Genomic DNA, 18,662 nt, shown 5'->3' with positions numbered 1-18,662 from the left:
ACCTCACCGCAGCCTCCCTTTAGAGCTGTAGGGAGCCGTAAGGTCTCCCCTGAGCCTCCTCCAGAACAAACCATCCCAATTCCCTCCCTGTAAGATTTGTTTTCCAGATGCTTCCCAGCTCCATTGTCCTTCCCTGGACACACTCCATGGCCTCAGTGTCTTTCCTGTAGTGATGGACCTAAAGCTGTACAGAGCACTTGAGGTGCAGCCTCACCATCGCTGAGTACAGAGGGACGATCACCTGCTGCTGCTGCTGGTTGCATTATTTCTGACACAAGTCAGGATGCCGCTGGCCTTCATGGCCATGTGGGCACACTGCTAGCTCACATTCAGCCTGCTGAAGGAGGATACTGCCATCAAGCATCCAGCCCAAAGACCTCTGATAACTCCACAGCGGTCTGCATTAAAATCAGAATAACAAAGAAAGCTGGGGCCATTGCTACAGACCCTGCTTGAGATGTTTGTACAGAACCACACTGTATAAAGGCTGCACAAAACTTCCAGGGCCGCAGCTTCCCAGCAGAGCTGGCAGCAGCTGTGCAGCACAGAGCTGAGGACACAGCTCCCTGTGTTAGCACTGCGAGGCAGGCTGCAGGCAGGACCGGTCTGGCCACAAGCTGTGCCCGCAGGGCTAACATGACAGCCCCATTGTACCAGAGATTGCAGTCAGCTGAGAAAAGGGCAGGCATGAGGAAGACCCATGAAAGAATTACGAGAAATACTTGCTTAGTTTTAATCCTTCTCCGAATGTCTTTGCCGGGGTTTCTTTCTCTACTTGACCTTCTTAGATATCATTTTTCATTTCCTAGTTTGTTTTCACTCCCCTCTTAAAGGTCTGTTTTCTCTATTTCATTGGAAAGTCTACAAACCTCTCCTGACAGCATTACCAAATGGGTAATGATAAACGTCAATCAGTAATAAGCTAACTTGCTTTACCTTCTTTCCTTTGACAAGCTCTTCAGGTGCTCAGGGCATACAAGGGAGCATATCATTCCTTTTAGAGCAATCGAAGGCAAAGCTACAAGCATTTGAAATGAAAAAGTAAAAGTTAATGGGTCTTTTCTACTCCCCGTGAAGAGAAGGCCCTACACATTTCAGCCTCAGCTCTGGGTCGGAAACTACCCTCAAACAAGGGGCTTGTTGTCCCAGTGTGTGCAGACCTGGCATACCTCTTCACTTTCTTGTTCCAGCACCTCCTCAGTGAGGAGCTGCAAAAGGAAGTCGTGCCCTCCCTGGGTATCTCCCTGCAGCTGACAGCCTCAGAACAGGCTTGTCACCCCCAGGCAATCTTAGCTTTCCCCGGCTCTTGGAACAATTCTCACCTTCCCTCAGCCCTCCACTGAAGCTGCAGGCTTCTGACATTTCACTTGCCTTGTCAATGAAAGAAGCAGAAGGTGAGAAGCACATCTGATACTCTACTGGAAAACCTGTGCTTCTCAAAGGCACGCTGGTGTCAGAGCTCAGGGTACTCAGGTGATGCAAAGGACACTGCAGAAGTGGATAAAGATTGTCATAGGATACAGCAAGGTACTGAAGTTCCTACTGCCTGAAATCAATGTCTCACGAGAGGCTGTACAGCATGAAATATTACCTGGGATAAATACGCTGTCTTGGGCAGGTGCAATGAGTGGACGGACTGCGCTTTTCGTAGCCAGCTGAAAGGCTTCGTCAGTGCCTTTTCTCCATGGTCTCAAGAATGGAATCCTGGTGAAGCTGTCCATGGCTTTCAATGGACATTGCCTCAGATATTGACAGACATCACATTCTGCTGTATATTCTCCTGTAGCTTAAATATATGATACATTCTTCCATGGATCCCTTCCTGAATATAACTCAGATTTCTAAAACAATGACCTTCTCATCTTGAAAAGGGTCCAGCACAGAAATAAACTGCTTCATCTTAATGATCATTTTAGAGAGGTTGAAGAGAGGGTGCCTCTCCTGAACAAGTGGAATGTACTTACTGCGCAGAAAAACCTCCGATTAACGCAAGTTATGGAAACAATTACATAAATGATTCACCTCTTTCAAAAGCAGCGGCATCAGTGATATCACGATGAGAATAGTTATCTTCTCAGTTCATACAGGATGTATTTAGAGCTTGTTTGTGGTCCGAACTGTTTTCTGACATCTGATTAAATATCAAATCACGTCAGGCTCTGGTTAGAGATGACCAAGGGCAGCTTTACCTTCTGCATTAAACCGATGCATGATTTTGACTACAGCAGTGCCTATTCTTTGTACAGATTGTGTTTATACGTGGTTAACACTTCCTGGAGAAAAGATTACCAGAAAAAACCAGCATGCTGTAATTGTCATATTTCTCTCCAGGATCTCTGGTGTCTCTTCTTTTAGAAGAGTTATTAAGTATCTATTAATTAGTACCATCTACATTTTAGAAAATGAATGTTACATAGTTGCCAGCAAAGCAAGAAATCCACTGATCATAATTTCTCCAATTAATACTGCAATGTATAGGCACTTGGATTGCAAATTCTGAGCATGCCATGTGTTCTTGTATCATGAGGGCAAGAAAATCCTTATTAATCCGGGCCAGAAAAGCAGAACGATTCTGAACAGCAAAGGGCAGGAACAGACAGATGGGCACTGGCTGATCAGTACTCTGGGCAGAAAAAACTATAATGCATTTCCAGACTGTATATTCTGGGTAGAATAAACAAGATGTTAATTTTGACAAAAATATTGTCTGGTAAAGAACTGCTACAGGTCCCAGTAGAGACAATGACTGGCAGAGTATTTGAACTAGTCTCCTAATTCCTCTGTTTAGGAACTGAGCAGATAAGTCTCATTATGGACCACTTTACCAAAATATATGAAAAGAGGAACCTGAATGGTACATTCATTTGTTTCAGCAGTTTGGCCTTTATCTGCACTTTAGAAAACACGCTGTATAACAATACACAAAATATTCTTTCCAAGGAATGGTTTCCGATTTCTGGGGGTAAGAGAAATTTAATGTTCATTAAGAGTTCGTGTATATTCTTTGCAGACTTATCTTTTCTCCCCAGTCTCCTTCCTGTTGTACTGGGGAGGGAAGACAGAGCCCTGACCTCAGCAGCAGTGGATTAAAGCAGTCCATGTGGTTGTGTTACATCATACGACACAGGAGAGAGTATCTTACTAATCAAGGACTACAAGGGAGTAAAAGAAGGTTCTCAGCTCTCTTGAGATATTAGACCCGTGTCTTTCAAGAATTTAGACAGTCGCATCATGCACAGTTTTGGTAGAATGAAACTTTTCATCTTTGACCTTCATACGTTGGCAACAGTAAAATTACATTTCCACAATACTCATCATCCGAGATGCTCTCACATGGTCACGCAAAGCAAAGAGGACTCTTCTCACCATGAAGCAAATTCGACATCCAGTGGGATCTGCATTTACATTTCCTACACTGCTCTTATAAGAAACAGATAACTCTCTGACCAAATTTAAATGCAGTGAAGATATTAACATAATTATTAATAAAATTAATAAATAATCAAGGACTTCAGCTATTTAAAAGCACTTGTGCTTGAAAGAAATTACAGCACAGATGGCACAAAACAAAGAGCTCATTCCTGCTCCAATTAGAAGCTGAACTCTTGACTCACATAACTGCAGACAGAATCACTCCCAGGTACATTGACAGAGGATTATTTTCGGCTCATATGGGCTTTTGAAGCACTTGGTATAGCTAAGTCACGTGTCTGACTTTCACAGCTGAACTGGAAATGCTGTCTCTCTTCTTGACTATGACAGTATTTCTCCTGCATCTTCACAGAAGTGTACACAAAATTCAAGTGAAGTAATTCATGGAAACCAAACAACCTTTTACTGCTTTCACATCTCAATGAGGCAGGACTTTTTAAGATGAGAAAACAGACAAGTATAATGTGTTTGATCCATCAAAGCATTTTTTGCTTCAGTGGGTGCTCGCGTGTATTTGCTGGGATTTATTTCTATTTAAAGAAATGCCACAATCCACTGTTTACATGCAGAAAAGGAAACGCAGTAGGGAAAAAGCAAATATTCTACCATTAGCACTAGAGAAAAAGTTTCAAGGCAACTTGCAGCAGTTCTATGCTTATAAAATGCGAAGTATGTAGTATTGTTTGTAACACCGTGTCACATTTTCTAGGGTTAGAGACAGGCAAAGGCAGTTCCCAAAGCAGCGGATTGCTGAAGGGCAAAGGAGGGGGTGAAAAATGGCCGTGCTCTCACTGCTTCCTTTGCCAATAAGAGAGTCCTGAAAATCAGGCTGGCTCCTGCTGCTGCAGGACTTACAGACTGTCTGGGACTGTGGTGGGTACGGCCCAGCAGAAAGCAAAAGTTCACCCAGCAAGATGCTACAGCTGCTTCTTTCCAGCCCCATTCCTGTCCCTTCCCCAACTGTAGTGACTTTCCAAATCTGCTTTCAGTGCAAAGAAGCTAGATCTGATGTTTGCCATAAAGAAATACAGATAAAAGTCTGACAGACATTTACTACAGCAATGCCCTAAACAGAGAAGTTGAACTTTTAAGACCATTCAGTGCCTTCTTTTAACTCCAGGATAAGGACTTTTGTAGTGGCAAAATGGAAAACGGTACCACGAATTCCTGGCATAAAACCATGCTGATGAACACAAAAGTGTATATTTACATGCAGAGAATTTTTAATGTATCTCTTTTTCCATAATTAAAAATACTTAGATCTGACATGAAAAGCATTAGACACACAAACTATTTGTAGGTTATAGTTACGATAAATTATTATAGACCTTGTGGAAAGTGCCGGATTGACAGTCCTAGTAGCACACAGTCCCAGTGAGCTTTCTCCTACAGTTTCCAGCTGTATCCTTCGACTCTGAGCAAAGTGGAGGATCATCTTGTGATGAAAACAATAAGCTTTCCATGGCGCATTTTGTCACATCAAATACAACAGTACTGCACTGTCCTCTGTGATAACAATTCCGTGTTGTATACAGGCAGCCATGGGGAATATATTTATTAAGAATGCTTACATAAGATCACACGACTGCTTCTTAGCTGAGCAGGATTTAAACTACTGTCCCAGAGATGAAATTATTTTATTGCAACAGCAGTAACTTTTAGTGTGGCTTCTAATATGTCACATAGAAAGAGCCTCTGCCCTCAGGCTATAAACTATAATAAGAAAATGCAACAGATGGATTAAAATAGCATGATGAAATAAACCAGAATAAAAAGGGCTGAGATAAAATACATCCCCGTACTCTGTGTCCTTCAGGCTCCCCTCTAACATATAAGCGTATCTTTCAGTGACTTTCTCATGATACACATAAGGCATTTGCAATTTTGAAATTTGTTCTGAAGTATTTGGAGGGATCCCATCTTACTTGTTAATGGTAAAGGAAAGGAAAGCAGATATTTCACATCGTGATCCCAGGTGAAGCTGTTGCTTTTAAGAAATTAACCAGGTTGCACTCAGGCATCTGAGCAGCTCTTCATTCTGCTACTTGTGCTAAGCTGCAGATCCTCGGCACCTCCTTTTCATGATCTCCAGAACACTGAGAAGCAAAAAGCAAAGAGAAATATCTTTTTTTTTTTTCCATACCTTGATTTGCAGCCCTGAGCACTGAGTGGAACACTACAGCATTTAGTTTGCTTAACTTGCATTTTTAATGTAAGCCCATCAGTGCTCTTGTTAAATCTTATTAAAATTATAAAATTCAGTAAAAGTTAATGACAACATTCATTTAGCTGGAGGTTATCACAGCACTTGTGGAATAAAATATCATCAATGGACTGGAACAAGCAAAATACAGATTAATACCAACAACACGCTCTAAAGAAGTGCACAAACTGATTGGTTTTACATGGAATTTTAAATATACTTTTGTTAAGGCTGGCCTTAAGTAAAGATAAGATAAAGTGCTTTACTCTTGATTAGAGTCTGAGATAAGCTAACAGAGTTACCAGACACCTCTGCAATACAAATAAGTTATTCAGAAATTGTTATTCCATTTTCAAAGCAGAAAGGGGGCCTCAGTCCTTCATTCTCCCAATATACCGCTAAGCCATCACTGTTACATGTGATATAAGTCTCTGTTACAAAGATCCTTCCAACTGAAAACATAACTTACCATAAGCTTAACAGTCATGGATTCAGAAAGGCACATGCAAGTGCAAACAAAGCACACAACCAGATGCCAAAGCCGCTCAGACAGGGAGCACCTGAAAAGCAGAATGCTTGCCTTAATGTCATAACATGCTTCAGTTTAGTGCTATCCTACCTACGCCAGCCCAAAGAGGTGTAGCAAATTACAGCATTTCAGTCCTCCTATTTACATTTAGCAGCTCAAAAGATGACAACATTTGGAATGGTCAACTTCCATGCACAGCTCCACAGAGAAGCATTTCATAGGGGTAGTATGGAATAATCGTATAACAGGAACAATGAATGAGAGACTCAAGAACTCAGGTGATCTTTGCCCAGGAAACTCCTCCCTGTGGCATATCTAGAAGGAGAATGTGCCACGTGCATGAGAGACGTGGACTGACAGCACAGGTCAGTTGCTTCCAGTAAGATCTGCTTTAATTTCAGTAACGGCACGGTAGCAATTTAGTCCCCCTTAATCCTCTTTTAGCACCTCACCATTCCTCTCTTTTCTTCAGCATCTTATCTTTTGCTTGTAGCAGTGGAAGGAACAATATTTGCTGTCTGATAGTGATAATTTCTCAGTGCTGGCTTGACTGCATGTCAACTATTACAATCTGTAAAATGTGCATATATACTTTCCAGCATAACTTGCCCAATATAAATTGCAATACAAAGAAGTAATAAGTTGAACCACTGAATCCTCGTCTTTCTTTCCAAACAGGATGGGGACAGCAGGGAAAAGTAGGGCCATAGGTCCTGTTTGGATAAAGGTGCTAATCCACCCTAGGATGGGGAGTTAAAGCTGATTACAAAATTCACTGTAGCCAACCTTCCCAATACAGGAGTGATCGATCCTGTGGGTGCTGAGATGCACTGAGATGCACTGGTGCACCAGCACCCTCCCCTCTAAGCAGAAGTGGGAAGCGTACTCACCACCAGGAGCTGGGGGTCGCCTTGACAGCGGTATACAAGCTGTGGTGGGTGCCTCTGGGGTTCTGGTCCTGGCTCCATCCAGTGCCAGCTGAAGGCTCTGGAGCTGTGATGCACTCAGACGCTCACGCTGTGATCCTGTAACCATAGCAGCATTTTCAGGGCCCAGGTTTGCTATTTGTTCTGGTGACAATGCCTGGGAGTGAAAAAGCCAGAAAAAATCATTTAGGCTGCTGATCACCCACAGGTGGGGAATGAGAAGAAATAGCCTTCAACACTGTATTTCTGTAAGAAAACTCAATAGAGCTTAGAAAAAGCTCTTTGTTAATTTACTTCACTGGCCACTTGCTGCTTGGCTGTAACAGTTTGAGAAGCTTTATGTGCTAACACTATATTGGACACTGCTTCATATGTAAAAGGAGTTTCATTTTCCAGTAACTTTCCTGACTTGTACAAAGACCAGTGACACTGTGCATCTTCTTGTGCTTTCGTCTATCGTGCTCCCATGCAGCCTCTCCTGAATCTATGTTTAACCCTTGATTGCAGGTATCAGTAGAGAAAACAGTGAGTTAAAAAATAATTTCCTTTAATCTCATTATTGTTTCCTCTTTTATACTGCAAATCCTCCAAGTCTGGTCGTACTGAAGTTTGTGTTTAATGGAAATTATAATCTTATAGTAAATCTGTTACACAGAAATTAACCTGCCATGTATTGGCCATGCTGGATGCCTTCGATTCCAGCTAACAATCTGCAGTCCCAAGAATTGCAGCCTTCCTGCACAACATGCCATCTCTGTAGCAACAGTTCTGCATCCAGGTTCTACTTTACAAGGGATTATATTTTCCCCTTCCAGGTAGGTCAGACCTCGGAACAAACCCTTCCCAGTTTTTCATTGTCTAGCAAACAATATGCTCTTTTAAACCTCATAAAGTCACATAAACGCCTGTCATCCAGAAATGTTGAAATGAGGCACTTTTAAACTAAATTAAGGTCCATTATACAGTGCAGTTTTTCAAAAATCAAAATCTGAATAATGTATGTAGCTCTAAAATAGCATTAAATCTATGTAAACAAATTCTGCTTTGAGTCTTCCAAATACGGCAAAATGTTCCAGGAAGATTCCCTGTTGTTTTTTAGGCACCTTTGGTATTATTATTACCACTCTTACTAACAAAAAAGTATGCTCTTTGCAAGAAATTCTGTAAGATGCCATAGACCTTCACCTTCGCCTGTTTTCAGACAAATAGTTTGGCTAAGAACATCTCCAGCTTATCTAAACTGTCAGTGGTGCTGTGCAAAACAGTAATTGTTCAAGGAGTTATTCTCATTTATGGAACCTGACACAGTTAACTATCTGTTTAGCTCATCTGGCCATAAATACATCACTTGCCTGAGCATCTGAAAGAGACCAGACTAGGCAGAATATTAATCTTGTCACAGAGTCAAATAAAGTCTGGGCCAATGACCTCAAGATCCACGTTCTAATTTCTGGTCCACATTCAGAGTGATTGTAATTAGATGTAATTCCTTTCTGATCTGTATCTGCTTGTACAATCTGTTCCTCAGAGCTAACTCAGGGAAGTGTTGCCAGATTTTAGGATAATAAAAAGGCTCTTACCTAAGTCAGCACAGAAACCTGTAGTTGTGATAGCATCTCTGCAAATGTTAATAAACAGAGAAGAAAACTCAGATCTGAATACAGTGTGTAAAGAAAAAGAGGCCCTTCCATGCTTTCTGACCCCAGGTCTTTGCTTTTTCTCTGATAATGCATTCTGAGGAAAACACAAAGCTTGCTTAATCTATATTATGCTCATCACAAGTGCAGACAAACAGTTTAAAGTTAACGTTTTAGATCCCTGTCTATCAAACCACTGAAAAATTCTTACTGAAACCCCAAACCAGAGCTGCAGTTTATTTAGACCAGAGTTAAAACAATAAAAATTCAATTACTCCTTCACTAACAAAGCTCTTACTTGGAAAATTTCAGCAGGTATACTTCTTATTGCTATGGGCTGGAAATATGGCATCAGGTCTTTATCAAAAGCTTTCAGTTCATCCTCATTCAAACCACCTGCAAAGGTAATATGGGTTTCTTATTAGATCGACTTTTAGGGTAACACTTGCACAAAATATCTAAATGTATTTCTTCCATATGTTTCATTGAGGAATCCTGGTTCTTAATTTTGTTGTTTCTTACATTGTGTTCAAACATTACAAGTCCTCAGCCATTGGTATGGAGCGTATTCTATCCAAAGGACCAATAAATAACTTCTGTGCTTGTAAAAGAAACAGCTGAGGGGAGATATGGTAACAATCTACGTAAGCCAGAAGCAGCCGTCCTTAGAGAATGCTTCTTCACAGCCTCTTCTAAAACAGGAAGATCTAGGGAGCATTAAGTGAAATCACTGGAAGGCTTTAAAGAAAGTGCAGCGGGAGGCACCTCGTGGAGACTACCACAGCTTTTCCCAAGTGCAAAGAAATTGCTGAATGTCCGTCCCTGCAGGTGACTCCGCTCTGGAAGAAATTCATTTTGCCAGTCTAGAAAAACACACCGCGACACGAAGCTGTCACTCAACACTTAATAACATTGCCTCACAACTATCACCATCTGCAGCCTGAAATTTGTTACCTGCTATAGTACCAATTTCCTGTAACACAGAGCCATTCCAGCTGGTCGCAGTTCCAAACACAGACTCTGTTATCTTCTTAAACTGCCTCAGAACAGGGGTGCTACACAGCAGGAGGCCAATTCTTGCAACAGCCGCACTGCAAAAGACAAGGTTAATGTGACAAGCTGCCATCACATGCAATACTAAAAGTGCCTGGAATATATTCCGCAGTAGCAAGAACGTAAACCCACTTCTGAGTTAAAATATATGTATAAACGTTGCAAGCAAATGTTTAATGAATGGAGCAAAAACCCAGGTTTCACAGAATCATAGAGTCTGGAAGAGAGCTCTGGAGCTCACCTAGTCCAGCCCTCTGCTAAAGCAGGTTCCCTACAGTAGGTTGCAAGGTCTCGTAGTGCATTACTTGAATGGTGGGATACAAATGGCAGAGGAAATGTAAAATGACTGTATTTTAAACAGCCACTGTATGCATTCTGTAGCGGCCTTTCCTAAAGTGTTTAGAATGCAAACAAAAAGAGCCCTTCAGGCTCTGTAAATCTTAAAGGAAAACAAGTTTGCATTTCATCAATAGAGATATGAACAATTCCGTTATGTTTCAAATGCAGTACCTGAATTCAGCAGTCCTTATGGACATGATTTCCGTGGAGTTCAGAGCACAGAGAATAGCTCCCAATCCAACTAAATCAAAGCTCTTTAGTGTGCTCATTGTTTGCCCAGAATCTTCTAGAAAACTATGCAAAATAGATCTTGCCTGCAGAAATAAGAAGATATTACGTGCAAATGGAGTAGATTTAACTGAAGATTTTGCTACCAGCAGCCCAAACTCATACTGGAAGTTATGGAGTGTTACTAAGGGACCATAAGTAATCCTGAGCCTCTCCAGTGTAATTAATAGGAGTTCAGGAGGAGCACTGGCACCACCTTTTTGAGGCACTTAGGAGAGCATTTTCACAGCCACTTCCCAAATGCAAGTTAGAAGAATTCAGTATGTCTTCTCTTGGTCACAAGTGACTACCTCCCTGCAGGAAACAGGCACTGAAGTGCCTAACAGAGCTGCCAAATTCAGTTAAATTGCTAGAAAGAAGTGCAAGTTAATAAACAGGATTAATATGAATTATTTAGGTTTTCTAATATCAGGTTGTCTTGCCTTATTTAACTGACACTTTCTCTCAACTTAATATGAAAATCTATGGATGTAATCAGAAGTTATTCAAAGAAAGGAAGATGGAAGGAACATAGCATCCAAGTGGCATACTTGCTATCAACTTACGTTTCCAGGGCAGTGAATGCTAGGGTTGGGGCGTACACTACCTCTTCAGTGATTACTCTTAGTGAGAAAAGGCCTGAATCTTCCACCAGCAGCATCTTTTCAGGGAGCAGTGTGAGAGAAGCTGCTGACCTCTTTTATTACTTGGTGGGCAAGCTCTAAGGAATACTGGCCACCACCACAATTAATACTGACTGACATCCTCTTGGCCATCTCGGTGGGGAAGCCTACAGCCAGGCAGACATCAGTGCTGGCCTACCAGCTCTCATTTGTGGTGACCTCAGCTGAAGTCAACCAGCAGGCAGTGGTAGGGGGTGCCGTATCAGTTTCCTAGGCAATCCCAGGACTTTAATCCCAAAGGATATACATTCAGTGGTAAATTCAGTAACATGCTTACCTGGGCAACAGTCCATTCTGCTTGTTGACTGAGGACAGAAATGGTGTCAATTGAATGTAAATCTAGCTCTTCAATTTCATTTTCAGTGAGTGCCAGTGCAATGTGCCCCAGAGAAACAATATGGTAGCTCTTCCAGCCTAGCAGCGACCCCCAAACCTTTAGAACAGAGTCATTAATTTGTAACATCTGTTGGATCATTGTGAATCATTCTCTATGTACACCATTCCTCAAACACTTCCTTTTAAAATTCCCATTACCTGATATATGTTTCTTCACACACAAAAGGCAGAGATGGGATATTGTGTAGGTAGGTACTGAAGTAATAACGGTTCGTTTATCTAAAATATCAAAAAACAGGTACTTATAGTGATGAGTTCCTCTTCTAGCTTTATTTGTGGTACAGTTACAGTACAGGTTCAAAAGCTGTCACAGACCAGCCCCAGGAAAGTTGTAATCTCAGGAAAAGATCAGCCTGGAATAATGAATGGCCGTCAAGAGCTAAAGGTCTCAGATACTTGAGCAGCTCTGCATGTCAGTCAGTACAGGGGAGCTTTCTCATGTGTGACTGTGCAAACAACTCCATATAGAGAAATGAATGTAAAAGCACAGTCCTGGGATAAGCTGACCACTCCATGCCAATATTTTTTCCATTTTTAGAGAGCTGGTGTTTGCTGAACAACTCACAGAACACAAAGGGACAGACCTCTGGAATAAGATGCTCTCCTCCAGAGTTGGGGGCTGTGTGCTGATTGTGCACCCTGGCGATGCCCCAGGACTGCTGAGGTGTTCTGTCTCAACTGTGACTCTCAGGGTAAGGATTTGTTTTAGGGAGCCTTTGCCAGACCCTGACCATCTGACTGAGTATCCACTAGATCTTTTATGGCAGTTTTACAGTGTCATAAAGAAACAGAAAATAGCCCCAGTCTGGGAAACTTCAGTCTTCTCCAAAGAAAAGATGCAGTAAAAAGCATTACCTCAATTTTAATGCTACTAATTCTCTAGCTTAAGAGATACACGAAACACATAGAGTTAAAAATTTTGTGTGCCTGTTTCCTGATCTAGGTCATAAAATACAGAATCTGAGCGGCTTCATAAATAGCATTATCCGTGCTGAAGAAATCTCAGACATACTGGTATAAATAACACAGTGTATGCAAACTGAACCTCTCCTTTGTCCTCATTCACCTAGAGACTACAAAACCATACATCTGTTACTATCACAGAGCCTGGAGACCTTCCACTTCCAAGTGAGTTAAGCTGCTTACATTCATTAAGACACAATCTGATAACCAGACTTTTTTGAATTAGTTTGTGGCCACGAGTAGTATGCAGTTTATTTTAGAGGAAAAAAATCAATTTAGGAGAAATTAAATCTGGCTTAATCAAACCTTTAATCATAGATGCCCTTTAGTTAATAATATAACAGCATCTTCAGCAAATAATTTCAAAGAGCTGTAGTTCCTTCGCCAGTACTGATTTCTCATGCATGGTGTCGAGTATAATAGCATGCTGCATCTGACAGATTAATATATAGTCTGTCCTTGTCTAGCAGCAGTCTGTCTCACCAGTAGTCACATGGACAAAATAGACAAAATTCAGAGCACTACAGATCTGTGCATCTTTGAGTTGAATACAGGAGCATATCAACTTGTTGACAATTTCTCTAGAGCAGCTAACACTGTAATCACGCTATTATGCAGCACTCTGTAAAATACTTAAGTTTCCACCATCTCAGACGAGCATCATAGTTTTATCATCCTCTAGAATTGTTTTTATTTTTCCTTTTCCCACCCACATGCCTTTGTGTTGACAGAGGGAGGCAGACAGACAAAAGTCTTTGATGCAGTGGGCTGCTGTCCTGTCACAGCAGAGACACAGCTGCAGAGTCACAGTCAGACACCTGGTTAGTGCCCCTTCTCTTCAGGCACCTGTAATTTGGGAGTTTTAGAAGATGTACTGCACTACTAAAACTGCACTTCTGGATTCTCTACCCAAAGCTCCACTGCTTTGGCTGCAACTGTCGCTGTACAAAGATGCTGTCCAGGCTCACTCTGGCACAGTCTTCAGATCTCCAAGCATCTGCACTTGTCCTACTTGCAGCTAACTGCACTTGTAGACACTTCCTAACCTTGTTCTGTCATAACAATACAGTGGAACCTAAAAATGACTTCTAAAACACTGCATCATTTTGACACAATGGGATTCAGGAAACGCTAGCCAGGGGAAGATGGAGGCAGAGGGGAGACAACCTCCACCAGATACCGGTGACTTGAAGCTGAAGACAGCCTGGGCATGCTAACCTCTTCATCTCTGGCTCTCAATGTAGGCAACTGAACGCTCTCAGCTGAATCCTCAGCAGGCTAACCAACAACCTACAGTACAGATTGCTGTTATTTTCATTTATGAAAGAAAAGTGGGAAGCAAGCAACTGAAAAGCCATTGAAAAGCAAAATGACAGCCAGCAGCTCAAGAGTAACTTGTCTCTTAACTCTAAAACAAAACAATAATCTTCTCATGTTATTTTTCTAATAAGCAACAGATATTCCTGAAGCAGTAGGAACATCACCATAGCACAGCTACTTTGGAATACAGCTCAATAGCAGAAAGATAAATTATGGATTAGATTTTCTCTTACATAAAGGACAGTTACCTGCTTGGCTTTTTCCTTCAAGGCCATAAGCTGGGAGTTGTTAAAACCGGAGACAGTCCCAAGAAGTTCTACATTTTTGTCAAAAGTCCCTGCATCCATGCACCTCAGTTCCTGAGCTGACCAGTAGACATTGGCTTCTGCTAACTTAATAATTTCATCTGAAGAAGGGGCTCTGGTTCCCAGGCAACCTGAGGAAAAAGAAGAAGTCAAATAGTTGGAGTATTTTTCAAAGAGACCAAAATAAAGAAATTCAATAGGAAGATTTAAGAGTTAGGATGCTTATGGACTATGAATTAACCACAACCAATGTAATATTAATTATCTCGCAATGAAATAATTACCTTAAATATCTGCATCTTTGATATCTTGGATATAAAACTATAATTTGTCTAATTTGTGAGATTCAACTACATTCACTGTCCTTCAAAGGCACTGCACAATGGAAAAGAAAATAGGAGTATCGTGTATTTCAGAACTGTTACAATACGGGATGCTACAATAAAACTAAAATCTGAAGGCACACAATGCTGAGAGCAACTGAGATCTTCCAAGTTTTTTTCAAGACCAGTTGCCTAAGGGATCAAACCCAGGTCTCTGAGATGGCCCCAGTGGAAGACTCCATCCAGCTCTAATGCTGCTCACAAAAATCAAAATTGAAACGTATTTATATATTGCAGCTGAACAAACTCCTCTACCTTCAACCAGTTTGTTTCCAAATCCAGCTCAACAGGAAAGTATCGGACACAAGAAATCCCTTCATGCTGAAGTACCCTGACAGAGATAGACAGCTTGTAAAACTTGCCTGACATTTAAACAAGGTGGAGACAGCAACTGGATGTGTCACAGAAGCACGGTGCTTGTCCTCCATGTCAAGCAAGTTGTTAAAATGTCAGGAATGAGAGTGTCTCGCAGCAGAACTGTTAGCACAGATGACCTGTGTTTAAAAATCTGATTTATGGGCAGCTTCCGGCCCTGTGCATGATCAAATGAGAGATTTTCCACTGTGTGTTTTAACAAATCCTGGTCTTTGTTGGTGTAATCTACCTCTCATTTTGATGGAAAACAGCAATTAGAGTCCTAACATGCTTGTTTACTGCTCTCTCTCTCCTGGCACTTATTTAGGAAAACCTTATTAAATGATGATCTAAACCAAACCTGAAGATGTGTAGAGATTATATGGCCATTACCAGTAAAATGCAAGAATTCCACAGACGCCGTGTCAGAGCTAAGCTCCCCAGATAAATAAACTGAAGTGAGGATGTATAAAGTAGATTTGTACTATGAAAGCAGGCAGAGGAGGGATTTATTTGCATCAAAGGAAGCTGCAGTAGTGGGTAGAACATTGAAAAGACAGAATCTGTTGAGCAAACAAAAATGCTGTTCAGTTTGCACTGCGCCAGCTGACATTCTGCTCTCCCTGTAGGTGCCCTCCTGTGAAGCTGCATGGTTTCACTTTCCCCTCCTGCAAAAGGTCAGCTTTTCTTATGTAAATACTGCCCAGTGCAGTTGCTTTCCCCAAGTCATGAAAACCTGATTTTTTGTTCTTGGAAAAGGAAAACACTGATTTTGTTATTTGCAACGCACCAGATACATTGGCACAGTTACAGAGGGAAATACTAATTAGAGTCCTGGCTTCACTTCCTTTATCTGATGCTTTTTCATTCTTCCTTTTGCTAAATAATTATATTTAGTTTGATGAAGAACATATTACATAGATAACATGTTATAACATCTCAGTGCTGGCAGTTAAACAACCTGAATTCTTTTTCCACTACTGCTGCTGCTTTCTGGTAGCATCTCAGACACAGTTCCTGAATTTTGCCTCATATGCTCCAATTTGCCATAAGCATCACCTCTGTTTTTCCCTTGGTATAAGCACAGATGTATGAACCATCACTAGCAATTATTACTGCTATTACTATTTGCTCACAACCTGTAGATGTTAAGTAGCAGGTTGGCATCATGCAGAGCATCCATGTTATCCTAGAGCCATTCTTCTAATACTGCATTTTTTAGTAATTTAGAAACCAGCCATAAAACTTCATTCCTTACTGAAACTACAAAGTGAACTGTGTGGAGATTATGCTTGGCAACCCAACTTCAACACCATGCTTAAAGAGCAGAAACATTTCTTGTTGGACCAGCACAAACAATTCCTACATTTTCCATCTTCCGGGCCCGCTCCCAGCTGTACCATCACACCCTGAGCACAGAGTGAGCAGCTTTGGAACCCTGTTATCTTCTGACAAAGACCATTAGCTTCACTGGCAGGTTTATATTGGCCTTGCAATGCAGATGAGACAGCTCTGCAACAGCTCTGTACTGGACACCAGCTTGATTAGAGTATTTGGGATTGGTGGTTGTGTGATCAAGTTCTAAACAAACATCCGTAAGGACATAAATGTTTTAATAATTAACGGTTTGATGGTTTTCTACCTCAGAGAAGAGTGAATTTGATCCATATACCCGGACTCTGCTACTCTATCAGCTTGACCCTGCTTTTTTAGAGCATGATAATTTGTAATGACTCCTCTGCTCAATAGAGGTCACGGTTTTGTTCAGCCAATGCAAATATACAGCTCTGTGGAATGCTGTCTCCTGAATACAGCACTGTAAGTAATGCCACAGCCGTTATCCAGAGTTGCTTCTATATGAGTGGGAGGATTTCCACACAGGCACAGGGGCCTGGTGAGAGCTTGGACTTGTGCCGTTAGGCAGAACTGATGGGTAGGTTTTCAAAGGTAGCCAGTACCAGCCTCCCTGAAACTGCTGGGTGCTCAATGCTAACCAGTACTTGCAGAAACTTCCCCCACAGCAAGGTTTTTCTCCACAGCACAAGATTAAATGGCCTAAAAATTCTGCCTGGGTGAATATAGGATATGGGAAAGAATTGTTGTAATAGAATATAGTCAAAGTGTGCACCTTCTACAAAGAAAATGATCCACTTGTCACCAGAGATTCTAGTAGATCGATAATAAATGTTAGATTATAGCAAAACACAGTGCCACAACCAATGGCAGATTTCAGAACAGATGAGTCAACATATGCTCATGTCTGGCAAAGGATTAACTATGCGTTATCTTTTGGCACAACAGCAACTTGTCACCTCCACAGCTTTTTAATTCAAGGAGCTTCATTTAGATTGCAGAGAAACAAAGAACAAAAAAAGGTAAAAATCAACAAAAACCCCAATTCAAATAATCTTACAAGCATTCCAGGAGATACTTAACCTTCCAATGCGGTACTGAAATCAAGTGTTTCAGCAATTGATCAGTGCATCAAATGACTACGGGTAGCAGAGCAAAGACTCACCATTTATGTGAGTAGGCCATTAAGTTACTGAGTGCTTTCATTTACATTGTCCTTGGAATGAGTATGATAATCAAGGCAAAACAAAAACTCAGTCTGAACTGAAAATGTGCCACTTTGACAATGCACAGACCCCAAGTAAAACGCTCACCTGGTGTGGTGAGATCTGGTTCCGTGCTGGCAGTGGCATTGAAGACAGATTCAAATACAGTTGATAAAAGCTCTTCAGCTGAAGAAAGTGGTCCAACTGTCTTTGCTATTCGCAAAATGATATCTGGAAACTTCAAAAGGAACAAAAAGAAACTTTTCTTTTACAAGAAATCATTTCGGAGAGAGATTTGTGCAGACCTCAGCAAAACGGAGGTTGGTAACAGCTCAGCCTCCTTCCTCTGCTTGCAGATGTTTAGCAAGCTTCTGCAAGGTTAGGAGCAGATGCTTAGGGAAAAAAGTACTAAAAACAAAGTAAATTCTGAGAGATTCTCCCCCTGCCATACCCTCTCGGATTCTGGCAACATCTGGGCACTGCCCGATTGCTCACTGTGTAGAAACAAACTCCTCTGTTCGTAATGTACAGCAGATAAAAGCATGATTACTGGCCAAAATAATTAGCTGCCTCGTTTAACATTCAGGTTACCTAATCTAGGCCGTTATAGCCTTCATAAACAGAAATCCAAACATAATGTTTAATAAATTTAAATGTTAGAATAAGAACATACCTTTTCAGCAAGGACATTTAGTTCTCCTTTTGACAGCTGAGCTATGAATGGTCCAACATCTAATGTTGTTTCAGCTGTCCAGTTCTTTGGAGAGCTGAAAAAATATTTTAGAACATTTTATTAATGAAGAATGCTTGCAATCAAAATTATGCTGAAACTTCAGAGCTTTTCTTATACTGTATCATATAGGAAAGACAGATGATCCTACACCGGTGTGATGATTCATGCATACTGAGCAACCTGGTCTAGTGAGAGGTATCCCTGCCTATAGCAGGGAGGTTGGAACTGGATGATCTTAAAGGACCCTTCAAACCTAAACCATTCTATGATTCTGTGACATCAAACTGCATTTTCTCATCTCTCTCAGACATATGGAGCATTAGGGGAATTCTCAGGACATACAGAGAAAGGCTCCAAACATTGCTCTGCCCTCTCTCTCCCTCAATGCTCATAACATTCTTAGCATTACAGTGCCCAAGCAAGGTGAAACAGTTCTTTTCAGAGCAATTAGAATTTCCCATTTTCTATCAGATTCATACTGCAATAGTACTTTGCTAAATGGAACCTAAATAAGAGCCATCATAACCAAAACTGAAACCATCCTTTTTCCAAATACCTTATCCTAAAGACCACCTTGGCTA

The 18,662-nt window shown here is 41.2% G+C and overlaps 1 protein-coding gene across 2 annotated transcripts in view; it reads right to left on the bottom strand.

Moving 5' to 3' along the window:
- Nucleotides 1-3,209: 3,209 nt before the first annotated feature.
- OTOA (otoancorin) overlaps nt 3,210-18,662 on the bottom strand; it is a 33,020-nt gene continuing 17,567 nt past the window's right edge. For both annotated transcript variants that reach the window (XM_072349577.1, XM_072349578.1), the window contains 10 exons: nt 18,022-18,115; nt 17,457-17,586; nt 13,997-14,184; nt 11,347-11,502; nt 10,291-10,433; nt 9,682-9,818; nt 9,026-9,123; nt 7,055-7,247; nt 6,105-6,195; nt 3,210-5,528 (listed from right to left, as the gene is read on the bottom strand). In XM_072349577.1, coding sequence (XP_072205678.1) covers nt 6,119-6,195; nt 7,055-7,247; nt 9,026-9,123; nt 9,682-9,818; nt 10,291-10,433; nt 11,347-11,502; nt 13,997-14,184; nt 17,457-17,586; nt 18,022-18,115 — 1,216 coding nt within the window. In that variant the 3' untranslated portion in view covers nt 3,210-5,528; nt 6,105-6,118. The remainder of the gene's footprint in view (nt 5,529-6,104; nt 6,196-7,054; nt 7,248-9,025; nt 9,124-9,681; nt 9,819-10,290; nt 10,434-11,346; nt 11,503-13,996; nt 14,185-17,456; nt 17,587-18,021; nt 18,116-18,662) is intronic.

This window comes from Excalfactoria chinensis, chromosome 14, assembly GCF_039878825.1.
Source record: "Excalfactoria chinensis isolate bCotChi1 chromosome 14, bCotChi1.hap2, whole genome shotgun sequence".
Taxonomy (NCBI): Eukaryota; Metazoa; Chordata; class Aves; order Galliformes; family Phasianidae; genus Excalfactoria; species Excalfactoria chinensis.
The sequence above is the reverse complement of the archived record's forward strand: the minus strand, read 5'-3'. Positions and strand labels throughout refer to the sequence as shown.